The 19,479-nt window shown below is 35.1% G+C and overlaps 2 protein-coding genes across 6 annotated transcripts in view; both read left to right on the plus strand.

Moving 5' to 3' along the window:
• MED14 (mediator complex subunit 14) overlaps nt 1–851 on the plus strand; it is a 63,516-nt gene extending 62,665 nt beyond the window's left edge. For both annotated transcript variants that reach the window (XM_076513990.1, XM_076513992.1), the window contains exon 36: nt 24–851. In XM_076513990.1, the coding sequence (XP_076370105.1) occupies nt 24–85 (62 nt within the window). In that variant the 3' untranslated portion in view covers nt 86–851. The remainder of the gene's footprint in view (nt 1–23) is intronic.
• Nucleotides 852–3,938: 3,087 nt separating this feature from the next.
• Nucleotides 3,939–19,479, plus strand: part of LOC143256595 (serine/threonine-protein kinase 26-like) — a 40,896-nt gene continuing 25,355 nt past the window's right edge. The window contains exon 1 of one of the 4 annotated variants that reach the window (XM_076513994.1): nt 3,939–4,083. In XM_076513994.1, coding sequence (XP_076370109.1) covers nt 4,069–4,083 — 15 coding nt within the window. In that variant the 5' untranslated portion in view covers nt 3,939–4,068. Of the gene's footprint in view, nt 4,084–9,544; nt 9,565–11,636; nt 11,867–16,182; nt 17,941–19,479 lie in introns of those variants that run through there. The other 3 variants (XM_076513996.1, XM_076513995.1, XM_076513993.1) reach the window with 3 other exon arrangements.

A 19,479-nucleotide genomic window follows, 5' to 3' on the forward strand; every position in this document is an offset into this window, starting at 1 on the left:
AGTAATTTACCTTTTCCTCGTAGGTGAATGCAGCATTTACCCTGCTCTTCGTGAGCTGCTCACCAACCTCGTAATACCAATATGACGTGTATCCGAGTACGCTGGCAAAACATGGTGTCACTGGTTGAAAGTCCTGATAACTTAGCACCATCTGAGCACTATTGGTCGATCAAGGAAACATCAACTTGAATTTATAAAAAACTGTTATTTGTAGATAGAAGCATTAATTTGAATTAACAAGGACCCTAGCTTGACATTTAAAATGAAAATACTGCTAGATTTGTTGAATCTTTCAATAAATTATCATTAGAAAATGAACTTGGATTGTGTATATGAAAACTGTTTGTCACAGAAATAATTTGTATTCTTAAACTGTAAAAACTGGTGATCATTACGAGGAGTTTCAACCTAAACTCTTAGTGGTCCATGACCCTTTATTACTGACATCAATAACCAGTATCAAATTTCATTGTCATAATTCTCAGCTTTCTTTGATGATCGTGTGATAGGCAGTTTGGCTTAGTTCAGTATTATGACCATACTGATTATTTAAGATATGTTGGTTAACCAGGTGTAACTGCAACAGTGTTACATGTTGTGAAATTTCAAGCTCATTGTGTAGTTTTTGGTAATGCAAGTTGAGTTCATTGGAGATGGTTATGTTTTTACCAACTTTGTGAAAGATTGTGGTTATTTCACAGCATATCTGTACTCAAAATTACTGGAGTTCCATAAAAGCTATTCTCAGAAGTTTTGTACATGTAGCATTTCTACTGTAACACATAATTTATGTGTTATCTTTTTTAACTCTGAAGTGTAATTTGTAGATCATTAAATTTTATTGGGAATGATTTGTTTTTTGCTGTGTTACTTTATTCAGAATTTAGAAAATCTAAATATTGTGTATTGAATTGTCAGACAGCTGTGTTAAATCCCAGCTGCTATATAATTATAGTCAAATATGTATTGAATCCTTGTTACATTACACTCTATCAAATAGATTTATTGAATCCTTGTTAGATAATTAGTACCAATCAGGTATGTTGAATCCTTGTTACATAATTACTCAAACTGGCGTAAAGAATCTTATTTTAATACATCTTGTTACATATTTAGTGTCAAGTGGATGTATAGAATTTTGGTTACATCATTTTACACTAGTTACATGTCAAACAGATGTGTGAGGAATCAGTTAAAGTGTATCAAAACAATTTGCATCTGGTAATGCAAAGCAGTGGTGCATTAATATCAGCTACATAACATGACTGTTCAGTAATAAAGAGCTAAGATAAAACGTTTTATATTATTAAGCCTTCAGTGATCTCCATGGACTCAGACATTTGGAACAGTAATGGGTTTCAGACGTTTCATCTGATAACCCGTTCCCCTGGCTGTGGTTTCAGCTAGATAGTAGATAGGGACAGTGGGAATCTCGTTAATCCATTCATTAATGGATTTAAATGGCAATTTAATTTAAATACAAAATTATTAGCCTAATATTAATAACCTTTCAAGTTGCTCTGGGGCCTATTAGGCCCCACTTTTCGTAGGAGTGTTAATTCAGAGTTATGGTTGTGGTTTCAAAACAAAATGAAAAAAAACCCATTGAAATAAGGTTTAGCATATCTTCTGGCATCTGACAAAAAAAACAACAACAACAAAGTTTTGAAGTTTGCTGAAGCTTGTAAGCTTCCAGTTGCACTTTAAAATTAACAGTTGTTTTCATGGGGAACAAAGGGCTGAGGGAACTGAAATAATATTATTCCCACACAACCATGTGGTTGTCAGTTCCCTTCATCTAGCTCCAAATGTCATTTATGTGTTTGAGTAATAACTCTTGTTTCTGAAAGCTGGCATCCACAAGTACTGGAAATCTTAAGGTGGACTTTGTGGTTCTTGTTAGAGTTTTGTTAGAATGCAGGTTTCAGTAGCAGAGTTTGTTGCAGAGTCATGGTCACTAGAGTAAGGATGGAAGGATATACTTTGAAAAGAAACAGAAACATGAAATATTGTTCTTATAAAGTGTAATTAATCCCCATCACTATTAAATCCTAGTCATACAATGTGAAAGAGGTATAAGGTATTGAATTCTATTTAATCTTTTTGTACGGAATGTCAGTGTCACTTTCTTACTTGTCCAAATATTTATATTTTTCTAGAACACAGTAACATGGTTTAAACTTTCATCTCTAGTCTTGTTTTTAAGTCATTAGAGTATTCTATTGTTTTATATTGGTGGTTTCAAGTGGGCAGGCCACAGAAGGCTTTTGAAAGCCTGATTCATCTGATTCACGGTAATCAGATATTTTGAAATGGTATTTGTAGTATTAATTTATCAAATTAAAATTTAATTAAACAAATTCAGTGCATCCTTAAATATTAACACTTTGGTTTTTGACAAAAAAAAACAGTTCTTGTACTATTTATGTAATCATACATGCACAAATCTAATAAACATGCACTAACTAATAAAAGAAATCCAGTTAATACATGTAGTAATAAAAAAATTAAATAAACACACATACCTACTGATAAATTCCCATAAACATGTACTAAGTAATAAAACAAATTCAGTAAATACAGGTATTTGATAAAATCCAATAAACACATGTACCAAGTAATAGAAATCCAGTAAATGAATTTACTAACAAAACAAAATCCAGTATATAACACTTACAAACTGACAAAAAGAAATCCGGTATATACACGTACTAACAAAAGATATCTAATGAATACTAACTGACAAAAGATATCCAGTACACACACTTACAAACTGACAAAAAGAAATCCAGTAAATAAGATTCCGAACTAAAAAATCCAGTAAATACACTTACAAACCTACAAAAGAAATCCATTAAATGAAATCCATTAAATGAACTTACTAACAAAAAGAAATCCTGTAAATGAACTTGCTGACAAAAAAAATCCAGTAAATACACTTACTAACTAACAAAAGTTATCCAATGAATACTAACTGACAAAAGATATCCAATGAATACTAACAAGAGATATCCAATGAATACTAACTAACAAGAGATATCCAATGAATACTAACTGACAAAAGATATCCAATGAATACTAACAAGAGATATTCAATGAATACTAACTAACAAGAGATATCCAATGAATACTAACTAACAAAAGATATCCAATGAATACTAACTAACAAAAGATATCCAATGAATACTAACTGACAAAAGATATCCAATGAATACTAACTAACAAAAGATATTCAATGAATACTAACTGACAAAAGATATCCAATGAATACTAACTGACAAAATATATCCAATGAATACTAACTGACAAAATATATCCAATGAATACTAACTGACAAAAGATATCCAATGAATACTAACTAACAAAAGATATCCAATGAATACTAACTTACAAAAGATATTCAATGAATACTAACTAACAAAAGATATCCAATGAATACTAATTAACAAAAGATATCCAATGAATACTAACTAACAAGAGATATTCAATGAATACTAATTTACAAAAGATATCCAATGAATACTAACTGACAAAAATCAAACTGTGTTTTTGGAATAAAAGTCTTTTTTTTTTTTTATCCATTTAGAAAGAACATTTTAAACGATTCTTGTATTTGTTACTCTTATGACTTTTATTAATATAATGAACAGTGTAGATACAGCTGAATGTATTTCAGTCCGAGTGAAATATCCTCTTGTTCACACAATATAAAGGTTTATATTGAACAAGGAAAACTTCGACTGTGCTGGGATCAACTTAAAGTTTATACTTGCTGGTTTGTTTAATGTTTTTAACACTACTTTTAAAGCTTGTCTAAGCAGAAACCCGTTTCTTGATGCCCGTGTTGTTTGACAGGTTGACTTGTTGGCAGGTGAATATAACGGTTAATTCAGGAAATGCTTGTTGCATCGGTTAAAGAGACATAAGGCCTAGTGGTTTTGTACTGATTCTAGTGGACGCGGTAAGACAACTCTTAGGGACATCTTTAATACTATGTAAGCTGAACACTTGGCATTTATTTCTGGTACTTCAACGATTTTCCTAGTTCATCCACTATACTGGGACAGTATGGCTATTAATGAAGTAAGTTGAAGCAAGACTAAAGTGTGCATCGATTGCACCCTTTTTTGTTTTTAAATATGCGTAGTTTATCGCAATTTAAAGTAAGACTGTACTGTAACCCTTTGTAACTTTAGTTTCTATGGCACGATACAAGGACAGAATGGTTTTGTATTTAAATAATCTAAAAGTATTGGAAGACATTTTTTAACAAAACTATAAACACCGTCAGTACAAGGGTGGCTCTAAATAAAGTTCCAGGGTTTGGCCTTTTTAATAGAATGTTCCATCAGAAAGCAACATGCTGAGATGTATATAGATTTATATAGATATATTTGTACATAGGTTAGCTCTCCTTTTTTCCTTCTGTATGAATCACATTTCAATCTTCGAAAGTAAGAGTACTTGTACACTTTTCATTCAGCTGGAAAAATCAAGTACAAGTTATAATTAATTAGGAAGTATAGGTCTCCGAACTGTTACAGGGTTTTCTGAACTCTAGTAGCCGTAGGTGCTGTAATTCTTTAACCTAACCAGGCTAAAACTAATTTCTTGCTTAGATCTAAAACTGCTATCTTTGCTGAAAAGCAGTCTTTAATTTTTTAGCTGATAAACTACAGGAAAGTCGACTAGTCAACATCACACACTGTTAGCTCCTGGGTTAATTTTATCTGACTTGAACATTGGATTTGACCGTAAAACTTGTAACACACGCATGCTTCAAGATGCGGAGCGTATTTTCTACTTCGGTAACGGGACGCGAATGATGGACCTGGAGATTCATAGTCCAGCTTGCTAACAACCGGACCACACTCGTACATACAGGCGAATGACATAAAACTACAAATTATACTTAAAAGATAAAATTTATTATTATTAATTCTTAATTTTACGAGTTTGAACTTGCGTGAGCTCATACGTTTAAAGAAAACAGAAAAAAATTAATACGAATTCGTTACACGTTTGATCTTTCTTTTAAGAGGGTATTTTTCTTATAGCAAAGCCACATCGGACTATCTGCTGAGCCCACCGAGGGGAATCGAACCCCTGACTTTAGGGTGGTAAATCCGTAGACATACCGCTGTACTAGCGAGGGGCGTTCTTTAAAAGGAAGAAGTCCAAATTTATTGATATTTTAGGTTTTAACTTAAGAAAACGTCAGTAAAGATTGTATCACTCTTAATAACAAATGTCTCATATGTATCTTGACTTGTTAACTGCAATCTAATTTTTGGAAACCAGATTTAATGACGAGACCTTCAATATCGATTATCTATTGTAACACAAGTTTTAAAGTAGGCGTTGCATACGAGACAGTTGATTCTGTTCTCTGGTCGATAATTGTCGCATAAACTGCTGTCTGGTTCCACTATTTGGTTTAGTGGTTTAAGATCAAGGATGGTTATACCCGAACCGTAGAAGTTCTTCGATGTTGTCATTTAACATTTGTACTACCGTTCCAGTTAAAAATACCAAAAGGCTAACCCAGAAATATACACGCCACAACATTTAAACTCACGAACCAATTTTGATCAGATTTAAGATATTTCAACTTTACTAAAGCTGAAATGTTGTAACAAACCTCCACGTATTTTATAAATCTAGATTTTGATAAATATCACTGCTTTAACAACTATATTGTACACGTAAGCCTAATCATTATAGTTTGATAAAGCTCGATATATCTGGGAAGAAAAAAAACTCAGTTTCACATTACAGATGATAAGCTTATACATCCAGTTAAAATATCAAAAGTTTTTTTGTTGGTTGTTGTTTTTTGAGGGCGAATTCTACTGGTTGAGTCAACGATAAATTTACTGACTCACGAGGGAAAAATCCGGATTAAATTCCCTCCAGTGAATAGATTGTAGAATTCCTGAAATACCATTGCACAGTTTAGCAGCGAAAACATAAAAACACCTGTTGGCAGTTGTTTGAAAGATGAAAAGGGTTAAGAAAAGAAAAATTATAATATTATCACGGTCTATCGTAACAACTTTGTTAGTTAAATAAAACATAAAAGGAATTCTTGTCCGTAAATCCATAATTAGTCTCACAGTTGTTTTGTAGTAAATTAAAAATTCATATTTTTGTTTATGATGCGTAGATTTTTGTAGCGAATTACTGCTGAAAGGTTTTGACACCATTAAAAGATTACTTGGAATTAACTATTCAATGAATATAAGGAATATCTATTCTAGTGTAATTGAGTTTTTAAGGTCCTTATAGGAGAAATGTTGGCAATTACATGTTAGTACGTAAAGATTAAACTATAATTCAAGAATTTCACAGTTCTACTTAAAATTGGTCCCTTTATGTTTGTTGTTTTTTTACAGTTGTTTTTACATTACGAAAACTTTGATTTCAGTGGGACTATTTGGGTTTTGATTTGAACTATTTAAAGTTGTCTCGTCTTTTTTATTTTATTTTTAGCTGCCAAATTGAAATACCTCTTCAAGATCTAGTTTCTTGGCATTAGAAGAATCTGATATTTAAATAAATGATCTTACAGTTTCTGTTTCCATAAGCGCAACTTCCAGCTCAGCAGAAGTAGGATATATCAATGGATGTAAAGTAAATCAGCCGCGAGGTGGTCGCTTCTACTTAAAATTCATATAAAAACATCTATTGGTTTTTTCCGCCTTAAGAAGTTGCCTACTCGTTAAAACCGGGTTTGATAACATCAGAAAGTAACCAGGTGTCAGGCTCCATCAAGTATTTCCATGGCCCCATTAGTAATTAGCACTAACAGTCTTATCACTATTTTTATGACATGAAATGTATTTTATAAGTAAAACTAAGTTCAATTAAAGTACCTCCCATGTCATGTGCAACATGTACCTAGAGTATGTGACGTTGGAAATTATTTTTCCGGGTTTGTGTATCCTACATGTAAGTAAAGTTTGAAAGTAACAGTTTTTGTCCGTTTAGAATTTTCACGAGTATCATCTACCTGGAGTAAGTAACATTGGAAAGTAACTTTCCAGGTCTATATATTCATGCCATTCATAACCTGCATCTGAGGGTACAAAATGTTGGAAAGTAATTCCGCCGTTATAAATCGATATATCGTAACATTGCTGAATGTTTCTAGTTGCTTAACCTATGACCCCGGTCGTTGTCTTTACCTCCGTGTTTAGAAGAAAACTTTGTTAAGTATGGTTTTAAAATTCACGTTCACTGATATCCAGCGGACAAGGTTAAAAGTATCCGCAGAACGCGAAATTCGGAAATGTTACATTGACAAAAATGGAAACACACAAAGAATATAAGAATCAAACAAAACGTGATTCTAAAATTTTCCAAAACCAAACTTGAATTATTCGGCTGTTGGGGTGAGGGTTAAAGTTAAGAATAATTTAAATCCACGTCAGCACAAAGGGAATTCTGGTCTATTGCTCGAAATCCAACTAAAACTTTCAAAGTGCATCAAACAACATTACAGATTTATTACGTTTTGAATCTCACACATAACAATCTAAGTTGAGACTCCAAAACTCTACACATTAAGTAGTGTACTATAGACTGCTTAACAAAGTCATTGTGATGGGGTGCGAAACGACATTTATAGCGGAAAGAACCCTTTAACTCATATCGACTTATACAATTATCTGTGCCATCCTAAGAGATAGGATCGACCCTTTTCAGGTTGGGAAAAGACAGGGCTACAGTGGTACGAGTTTCTAGCCATTGGCATATACAATCTTTACTCAAGTAAAAGGCTTATTTCACCTGTTTACGACCTTTTTCTGTAAGAAAATTTTGAAAAGTTACATAAATATATCTGGTTCTGAATTAATATATAACACTATGGCAACGTTCAGTATTATTTTAGACCTTGCATGTTTTGATATTATAGTGTTCAATAAAGCACTTTTGTTCCTTCACTGTAGGCCTGGCATGGCCTAGCGCGTAAGGCGTGCGACTCGTAATCCACGGGTCGCGAGTTCGCGCCCGCGTCACGCCAAACATGCTCGCCCTCCCAGCCGTCGGGGCGTTATAATGTTACGGTCAATTCCACTATTCGTTGGTAAAAGAGTAGCCCAAGAGTTGGCGGTGGGTGGTGATGACTAGCTGCCTTCCCTCTAGTCTTACACTGCTAAATTAGGGACGGCTAGCACAGATAGCCCTCGAGTAGGTTTGTACAAAATTCAAAAACAAACAATCCTTCACTGTAAATTTCTGAATTCTTCGTGCAAATCCTTTTGTTAACGCTAATCGAATAACTCGTTAGGTTTTGGTTTTGTTATTTGTCGTCGTTTCTCTCGTAGGACATTCCAGCCCTAAACTGGAAGATTTCATATGCTACTAGTTTTATCACCTGAAATTCTCGAATATTATTATGAGGATAACGATTATTTCATGTAGAGAGATTTAATATATTTTAACTCAAACAAAATAGCAAAGTGAAAAATATAAAACCTATCGTCTTATCATCCATTACCTATTAGACTTTCGTAACTCACTGTTGCACTTATGAACAACTTTATTAAAGCCTACGTTACTATGTCTTTTATTGTTCTGTCCTTATAAAAGACCGTTTCTAAATCGTTAAAGTGCATGCTGTTTCGTATCCTATCACACTGTCTGTACATTCATTAATGTGTAGAGATCTGGAGACCCAGAAGTTAGATTGCCACTTGGCTATTAAAAAAGTAATACTCATTTTAACTCATTAAAGACAGAGGAACTAAAGAGTAAAACTTTAAATAAAAAGTATCAGATTTGAGATGGAGTATGATGTTAGAAGTGGATTGAAGCTTAGCAGTACACGAATAAAGTGTAAAAATATATTTTAACTTTTTGTTTTTCATAAACAGAAATTCGCGGGAATATGAGCTTTCCGTCTCTAATTTTGAATTGCTAGAAAGAAGGAAGTCAACGGCTCCCCCTACCGGCTAACTCTTAGTCCACTCTAGTGGAATATTCAGATTTGACTTTCACTTTTATAATTGTGTATGGTTGTGTTTTTCTTACACCAAATCCACATTGGGCTATCTGCTGAGTCCATTGAGGGGACTCGAACCCCTGATTTTAGCGTTGTAAATCCGTAGACTTACCTCTGTACCAGCGGAGGACCGCTTTTAAAACGCACTCACGTCCCTAAAGAACAGAATGCATTTATGTGATAATGGGACACGAACTATAAAACTTCGAATTTACAGCGCAACACACTTGGCCTAATATTACCAGTTCACTGGACAAACATCTTAAAGGTAAACTTTAAGGGAAAAGGTTTTACGTTTCGTTTTCTTTTGTATAAATCCTGTACTCTTCTGTAATCTGATGTATGTACGTCTACTTTTTATTCTCGGAGGTGTAAGAGAGTGGAGATTGTTATCACTCCGCCGCTATATATCTAATTACAGGTTGAAAAGATAATAAAAGATAAGATTTCATTAACTTGTAAACAATAAGGTTTAAAGTTACGTAGTTTTAATCATGATTCTTAACGTCCTCCTACAGCAGGGTAACAAAAAACGTGAACGGTAATGAAAAGAGAAGGTAAGTTAGTTGAAAGCAGGAATCCAATTACTATAAACTTGTACGTAATTCGGCCACATAAGATCTGCTAGGCCCAACATGTAATAATAATGCCACATATGATTCGCTGAATAGCTTGTGGTGGTATTGTTCTGGCACTTTGCCAACAATTAGTTTTTTATCAATAGAACATCAATAAGGCAAGTAGCTTACCACGGAGCGAGCTAACTTCTAATTAAGAACAACTTTTGCCACGACATATTATAAGTTACAATTCATTGAACGGACCATATAATAGTGCCACAATTGTTAACTTGGCAATCAAGGCCCTGGCTTCAAGAAACACATTAAGTGTTAGAAATGGTGCGTTAGATTAATTTGAAATTTTCACGGACAGTTCGGTTTGTTTTGAATTTCGCGCAAAGCCACTCGAGGGTTATCTGCGTTAGCTGTCCCTAATTTAGCAGTGTAAAACTAGAGGGAAGGCAGCTAGTCATCACCACCCACTGCCAACTCTTGGGCTACTCTTTTACCAACGAATAGTAGGATTGACCGTCACATTATAACGCCCCCTCGGCTGAAAGGGCGAGCATGTTTGGTGCGACAGGGATTCGAACCCGCGATCCTCGGATTACGAGTCGAACGCCTTAACACACTTGGCCATGCCAGGCTTACACGGACAGCTTCTGTTGTAAGTCGTGTAGAGATAGGCATAGAAGGAAAGGTTTAAAGGATACAGTTTGTTTAAGTGCGTTTGAAGTTAATTCAGGGTAATACTACATATAAGTGTATAATTCCTGTTAAATGTAGCAGGTCTTAATTTTTTTATTTCTTTAATCTATAATTCTTGTATTAGTTACTTTTCTGGCCAGTACTTAGAGTAAGATATCTAACTTCAATCGCATTGCTACATTAAACTCATTAATAGTTGATACTGTTAATTAATAAGTCAATAGTGATTTGATTCAAACATATTGAAGACCTAGTAGTAAGAGTAAAAAGACTTAGGAACAACGTGAAGAACCGAATTAAAACCAAGTTGGTTGCGACTATTTCTAGTACAGGGTGGCCCGTAAGTCCCTACCCATTCATATATCTTATGTATCCAGTGTATCTGTGTGCTGTCCCTCATTCTCGCTGCATAATATTATGCGACGCCATGTTTTGTGAGACATTTTCCTCGACATAGCAGGGGTTATTGTTCCAAATACCGCGATAACAGCTGCCTTCAATTCATCATTTATAATACATGCGTAACTGAATATAACATAATAACTTATGGATGGGTAGGGACTTATGGGCCACCCTGTAGAAAGGGTTCACTCTCCTTGACAGTGTTTGTTATAACGACTGAAAACTAATTAAATGTTTGTATACTGTAGACTTCTGAATTACTTAAATTAAGTGTTATGCTTTTTAAATAAACATAGCCTTCTTTTTCTTTCGTTTATCACAATTTTATCTCTTCCGGATCCGTTATTATTGGTTTAGTTGTAAAATAAACACAAACACTCAAGCCTACAGTATCAGGAATGTTAAACATTATGTCTTTCATCTTTTATTTTTGTTTGTATTATACAATCAAGTATTGGTCATTAAAGAACGCAATGCCCTGTTTCTTTCTCCGTCTTATTGTCGGTATTACACAATTAAACACGTTCATTAGAGGGCGCTTTCGATCAACCATTTTTTGGTGTCGCCCTTTGTGTTAGACAGTTAAACGTTGTCATAAAAGTAAGCAGCGTGTAGCTTTCATAACTTTATTTATGTTTGTATAAAAATCAAATACGTTTGTGACTGTTAGTGCACAATATTTATCTTCTCATATACTTTATTATTTGTAGTTTAAAAAAATAATAATTTGTTAATTTTGCGCTAATGTTACTTCATTTGTTTTTATTCTTTATTTTGTTACACAATCAGACACCAGGGTAAGTATTAACTGTTCTCCGCAGGTTTTCCTAAGGTATTGCCTCACGATTGCTCAACGGTTAGTCTGAGGACTCGTAACATTAAAAATCAGGTTTCCATAAACCCGATGGGCAGAGCACGTCATGTAGCTTTGCGCTTGACTACGAACAAAGAAACCCTAAAGTACCGGTTTCCTTGCACAACCACATCACTGTGCTACACCTTGTCTTGTTGGTAATTCGTCTGGGAAACGGGAAAATCGTTGTCAGAATGTTATAAGATTTTCTCTAATAACTAATCTTTTGTTTTGTTTTTCCGTAAAATACTGCCCTTACGAGTTCCATGTTGGTCTCACGAATATGGGTCTCACATTAGACATAGAAGCCTTCTCGTAAAAAAAGATTCATAATTCGTAAGTCTGATGTTTCGTGTTCTTTTATTCTTGTTTGGCCTAGTTGTCCGTCGTTTCTTACTCATGAAATGTTGGCTGTTGTTGGAAAGCTAAATAACATATTATTAATTAAAATAACTTTTTAAAAAAAATGTTTGCCAGTTTTTCTTTCATCCTGAAACAGAGCTTGTTTTTAATAAAATAACATAAAAGGCAATCCGTGTTATTGCAATAAAAATGCCATGAACAAAAGGAGGGGAATTTGCAATACCTATGAATAAAGTAGCGTCATCTAGTAGTGATAAATGATATTGTTTAATATAAATGCGTTGGCCCGGCATGGCCAGGTGGGTTAAGGCGTTCGCCTCGTAATCTGAGGGTCGCGGGTTCGAATCCACGTGGCACCAAATACGCTCGTTCTTTCAGCCGTGGGGACGTTATAATGGTACAAAAGTAGCCCAAGAGTTGGCGGTGGGTGGTGATGACTAGCTGCCTTACCTCTAGTCTTACACTGCTAAATTAGGGACGGCTGGCGCAGAATGCCCTCATATAGTTTTGCGCGAAATTCAAAAAAAAATTAAAAAAAATTATAAATGCGTTACGTAATGGAATTCTTCAATGCGGTTACGAAGCTAAGTTTCATCTTTTGCTGTAGAGTTGACGGTAATTGGTATTTCATATCGTATACACAACGTTATTTGGTGATTTTTTACGTTTAAACGTAAAATTCGCATAACTGGTTATTATTTAGTAGTACGTCCATCAAAACCACCAAATGACGTTGTGTATACAATAAGAAATACCAACTGACATATTAGCTGTCTTTATACTATTGACCATTATGAATATATTTTTGTTAAATATGGCTCTATTCTATTCTAAAGCATAATGTTTGCTTCAAACATGGCTATAAGCGATATTATTGGTTTTAAATATTATTTCCAGTCATAATGTTTGCAGTGAATAGAACATGGCTATGAATGATTACATATACTTTTAATGTGCCTGAAAATCATAATTTTTATTTTAAATATTACTCTGATTGTATAATATTAATTGGTGACTAAAAGTGATAATTTTTATAGCCTCTAAGTGATTATATTTATTTTGAATATGAATCTAAATTAAAAGGTTTATTTTGAAGTGAACTTCGAGTAAAATGTTTGCCACAGGTGCAAGTCGAAGTGACAGTTTTTACTGTGAGGATATTTCCAAAAGGCTCGGCATGGCCAGGTGGTTAAGACACTCGACTCGTAGTCCGAGGGTCTCGGGTTCGAATCCCAGCACACCAAACATGCTCGCCCTTTCAGCCGTGGGAGTGTTATAATGTGACAGTCAAATTCGTTGGTAAAAGAGTAGCCCAAGAGCTGGCGGTAGGTGGTGATGACTAGCTATCTTCTCTCTAATCTTATACTCCTAAATTAGGAACGACTAGTGCAGATAGCCTTCGTGTTGCTTTGCGCGAAATTTAAACAAAAAATGTTTCCAAAACTTAGTGCTTATTTTATTGCAGAGACAGTAAAATGTCTGGCTGGAAAGTACACAATATAAGAGCAGACAGTATTCATTTTTTAATATATCCAAAAGTATTACAAGACCAATTGCAGTTCTAAAGAAAGCGCTACAACCAAAATATAATAGATTTTAGTTATTTAAATGGTTATGGTATCACGTGAAAGTAAAAAAATAAAATTAGAACTCCATTTAAACGTCATATCAAATGAAACTTACTACTTTTTAAATATTAACTGCAGGTGTAGTTTAAGAAGGAACCACTATAAACAAACAAAAAATACTGACAGTTGTTTTGATTTAAATTCTCCACCCCCTGAGGAAATAGAGATAACCGGGGCTGCTCAGAAAGATACTTCCTCTTCGCCCCACTATTGATTTGAGAGTTTAATCAAGCGGTCCGAAAAAAAAGTCAATACATGAAGTAAAACGAGGTCATCCTGGTGGTAATAAGAGTAGAGTCGAGATCATGAGCAGGTGAGAAAAACCGACAAACCGACACCGAGCACCCTCTATATGTGAATATCACAAAATCGACCGATATATGACTTAGGATCCTTCAGGGCAGCTGGAATCTATAAATCAGATGCCACAGTTTTGATGTGGAGGAAACGAGAAAACCCACTTTCCGTGGCTGGTGCCAATAATCCAGCTAGTGCCTGTTTAGTTGACTTGAGGAAGAAGGAGGGGTCTGGGTAATAGCTCCAATCGACGTAAGGGACTATTTCCCTAAAACTTCTTGCATGTTTGATCATCGAGTAAGGGTTAAAGTGAGGTGGTGAGTCCACGTTCCTGTTGGGCTGGACTGCAGATAATGAGGTTTCGTTGATCTGATGAACACTCGTGGGTGAAGAAGGAAGGTCTGGGTAATCGTGTAGTGTATTACGAGCACAAGCGCACGAAGAGCATTGAACTGATGAGAATTCGGATTGCGCTACCTGAGGAACCGCTATAATCATGCTTTAGTTTTGTTTTCAAATGATGGCGCTGAATAACATTGCGATATTCGATGAACAATTCTGCAGCGCCATCTAGTGTTTTAACGCGTAAAGGTTTGCATCTTAAAAATAACTAGTTTGACAAAAGATACATGTACACGTAGATACGTAAACATTTCTTTCTTATTCACAGAGACAACGAGGTTAATACTTTTTTTTTGATAAATCAACGTTTTTAAAGAATATGTACAAAATATATTTATTAAAGTTCCTTCAGAAATATTTAGAGACATTTTATAATATATTTTGAAAACATTAATTTTACTGTATTAGAGGTAGATAATGTCGAGGCAGTAAATGTAAGTTTTTTGTTTTTGTGTAGAAAAATTAAAACAGACATATTTTCCAGACGATATACCAGTCGTGGAACAGACGAAATTAACTGAAGAAACCAAGCATTAAAATGGATATTTTTCATTAAAATAAAGAAGTTAAGAAATTATATTAGTTTGTTTTTGAATTTCGCGCAAAGCTACTCAAGGGCTATCTGCGCTAGCCGTCCCTAACTTAGCAGTGTAAGACTAGAGAGAAAGCAGCTAGTCATTACCACCCATCGCCAACTCTTGGGCTACTCTTTTACCAACGAATAGTGGGATTGATCGTCACATTGTAACGCCCCCACGGCTGAAAGGGCGAGCATATTTGGTGCGAGGGGGGGATTCGAATCCGCAAACATCAGATTACGACTCGAACTTCTTAATTTATCTGGCCATGCCGGGCGTAATTATACTAACGCAAAGTTACAATTTGGTAAGTGTATATATATATATATATATATTATAAATTATAACTTCATTTATATAGTGTATTAGGATTTTGCCTCACTGAAAGGCTACTTATTGAGATATTTGTGATGTGTCCGCCACGGAGACAGAACTACAAACTCTGTTGCTATAACACCTCAGGCGTATCGCCGAGCTACTGGGAGGGACATTTAAACATTCAACTGACTAGTTGAGAATCTTAGTGGATTTGGTGAATTAATTATCAGTGTTAACCACTCCACTAACTTTCTGCCAATAATGTAATACGTTGTTGTGTAAATATTAACTGTATATACTGCTACTGTTCACTGCTTCCGGTTTTGTATGTAAATAACATGTTCATACTGTTTCAGTTGTTATAGTTGGTATATACGTATATTGTTTTGGACTAGTGACCTCAGTTAATGTTCCTGATTGACGTATGTACAAATTATTTTTACGAGAAAGTATAATGTTAAACATAAAACATACATTTTGTGTCGCCTATAGTTGCAGAATGTAATGATTTGATACTAGTTACAAAGAGAAGAGACGCTTAAATAGAATTAAAGAGGCACCTCCCTCCATTTTTACTTTATTCGGCTAGTTCGCCTACGTAAACATTCTGAAGCTTCTTGTATCGGGTACGTTGTTCTAAATGCGCGGAAGTTTCTTGTATCGGGTACGTTGTTCTAAATGCGCGGAGGGACTTCTTTTCTTTATTTTTTTTTCCTTTTCAATTTTTTTTAACGTTCAAATAGGTTCGAATAAAACAGTAAAATTACTATTTTCAGCGATGAATGACAAAGAGTACAGTTAGTAAAGTAGTAAGTTAACTTAAACAGTATCTGGGGCTCTTTTCAGGTGCGACAAAAACTCTAACACAACCTGATGAAAAAAATCCACCATTCATACAGTGTCTATATATAACAGATATTAAAGCGCTATCTACAATTAACGACAGCAGGTTAGTTTTTATAACAGTGAATTCTGCAGCTTGCTCACACCAACTGATCTATTTTTACATCTCCAGTGGCTCTGCTGGTAAACTAGAGCCACCTATAGTGTTTTGAGGTTTGTTGATAATCATTCTTCATTGGTTAGTAAAGCGTGTAAAGGATAACTGTTCTAATTTGTTAAAATATCTGTCGAAGGATAGGATCGTACCACCTTGTACCACAATCACGTTCTTACCTAACGACTTCAGGTTTGTGTGAAGGAAACTGCCTTCTGGCTATTTGTCAGCGAGTACTTTTTTATTTATTTTACTAACGTGATTAGAAACATAGAATATCGAGGCTTTCACTCCTCAGCGATGATAGCTGTACTGGAAGACAACTTGTAAAATAGGTTATGTGTCACATTAATTTTTCTGAGGTCGATAACGGTGGTTAGTTAGGCAATAACTCTCTTGGAGTTTACAGCAGTGTTTATGTTGTCTGTAATTCTCCTGAAGCCTACGTGGTGTTTATGTAGTCAGTAACTCTCCTGGAGTCTCTATAGGTGCTTATGTAGTCGATAATTTTCCTATAGTTTACATTGGTGTTTATATAATTGATAGCTCTTGGAGTCTCTGGAGGTGTTTACATAGTCGATAACTCTTCTAGAGTCTACAGTGGTGTTTACATAGTTGATAACTCATATGGAGTCTACAGTGGTGTTTATATAGTCGATAACGTTCCTAGAGTCTACAGTGGTGTTTACATAGTCGATAACTCTTCTAGAGTCTACAGTGGTGTTTATATAGTCGATAACTCTCCAAGAGTCTACAGTGGTGTTTACATAGTTGATAACTCATATGGAGTCTACAGTGGTGTTTATATAGTCGATAACGTTCCTAGAGTCTACAGTGGTGTTTATATAGTCGATAACTCTCCTAGAGTCTACAGTGGTGTTTATATGGTCGATAACTCTCCTAGAGTCTACAGTAGTGTTTACATAGTTGATAACTCATATGGAGTGTACACTAGTGTTTATATAGTTAATAACTTTCCTGGAGTCTCTATAAGTGTTTATATAGTCGATAACTACCTTGGAGTTAGTTCACAGTGGTATTTATTTTGGCGATAGCTGTGGTTACGTTTACGGTGATGGTTACGTAATGACGATAATACGATTCTTTGCTTTGAACTATGACATTTTAAAAGTATGATCATACAGATAATACAGGTAACTATGTCAACTATCCCGTAACGTGTTGTCCTTACAAATTTTGTAACACATGAACTGTTTTATCCAGAATTTCTCGATAGCGGCGTTGATGTACAATGTTATTAACTTTGAGATAAGTTTGGTTTTATTGTTGTGAAATGGTCTTTGGTCTACTGTACTTCCATGGAATTATAACGGTGTTAAAAGTTGGTTAAGTCAATTAGAAATAAACGAATGGTACTTAGTTATTTGAATATACATTTCTAATGCTAATAATCGGTAATTTTGACAGTGTTGAGAGGCACTGGTTCATAAATCCCATGTTGCTTGTAAACAGTATATTTCGTATTTGGTCTCATAATTTCTTCAGACGAAAAACTCATGCATAAGTAAAAATAGAATTGAAATACGATAGTCGCTATATTAAAAGTAAAGTTGAATAGAAGGAGAATCAGAGAGACTCAGGAACGTTATTCTAGCAAAGTCCTAAAAATTGTCTCAGGAAAGAAGTGAACCAAGAGTTCCGTTTGAAGACTGGGTTCCTGAAAATTGAATGTTTTTATAGACAATGCGCAGCAGGTCCGAAGTGTCTGCTCGAAGTGTACAAGTCACAGGCCCTGTTCGGGGATACAACCCCTCTTTTTTGAAGTGGAAGACTTGGGGGCAACCAGCAAAGCCGTCTCAATATTTGGTATGCTATTAATGTTACTATTTTAACCGTTTTCATCCCTATGAAAGTTAAAAATTACATAAAGAAAAATTGGCCCGACATGGCCAAGCGTGTTAAGGCGTGCGACTCGTAATCTGAGGGTCACGGGTTCGCATCCCCGTCAACATGCTTGCCCTTTTAGCCGTGGGGGCGTTATAATGTACGGTCAATCCCACAGTTCGTTGGTAAAAGAGTAGCCTAAGAGCTAGCGGTGGGTGGTGATGACTAGCTGCCTTCCTTCTAGTCTTACACTACAAAATTAGGGACGGCTAGCACAGATAGCCCTCGAGTAGCTTTGTGCGAAATTAAAAAACAAACATAACGAAAATTGTTATTTTTTTATATTCATGCTATGAAAATTATTAAGGTTGGTTTTGCGAGTTTGCGAATTTTTATCCGATGCTTTGAGAAGATCACAATTTGAAAATGATGAACTCAAGATTTAGTTGCTAATATGCAATAAATATTATAACATAGAAAACTTACGACAGCTATTGAGTCTAGGGGATTTTCAAGTTTCAGTGGAAACGTATATTTTATCTTAAGAGTTCATGAATAAAACATACAATAGCGTTTATACTTCAGGAGTAACTTCTAGCAAATCCCACGCGGCGTTAGAATCCTCCAGATGTGTGTGACTATTTCAGCACTCGAGTTCCACGTTTCTTTATATTGACATGCATGTGTACACAGAATCACATACATGACAGTGACTTGCGTCATTGTTGTATTTTTAGAAGGTGTACAGCTTTTTTGCTTACGTCTGAGTCCAGCTTTACGTACTTATAGCTCGTGCTGCATTTTTCATGTATTGATATTCGGAACTTTTAATAATTATTTTTGGACCACCGAACGTTAATTCAGATCAACAATAAAATTCTAAAAAAAAAATAGAGGTACTCATCTAGGTGAAAGGCTTCTGTTTTACAAAAATATGTAAAAAATATGCTTTAAACACGTAAAAACGTTTGTTTTTTTTTTTTTTTGCACAAAGCTACTCGAGGGCTATCTGCGCTAGCCCTTCCTAATTTAGCAGTGCAAGACTAAAGGGAAGGCAGCTGGTCATCACCACCCACCGTCAACTCTTGGGCTACTCTTTTACCAACAAATAGTTGGATTAACCGTAACATTATAACGCCCCCACGGCTGAAAGGGCGAGCATGTTTGGTGCGACGGGGATGCGAACCCGCGACCCTCAGATTACGAGTCGCACGCATTAACACGTAAAAACAACGAAGCAGCTTGCGTAAGTTCCGTTATTTAATACCGGCAAAATTCCATCCCTGGTTCAGGTTATTAAATTTTTAATGATTCATGAAGCTTACATTTTGCGTTTTTTATAACAAATATTTATATTGTTTCCCCTCCTTTGTGTATACTAAGCCAATATCTACCCACAAAAACATTTGCCTAATGACAAAATTTGTTCCAGACCTTTTAATTTGGTGTTTTTTGAGAAGATCCACAGTGTAATATTTAAAGTTGTGAATTCTGAGATACATCATAATTAAGTTAGGCCAA

Source organism: Tachypleus tridentatus, chromosome 7 (genome assembly GCF_004210375.1).
Source record: "Tachypleus tridentatus isolate NWPU-2018 chromosome 7, ASM421037v1, whole genome shotgun sequence".
NCBI classification, from domain to species: Eukaryota; Metazoa; Arthropoda; class Merostomata; order Xiphosura; family Limulidae; genus Tachypleus; species Tachypleus tridentatus.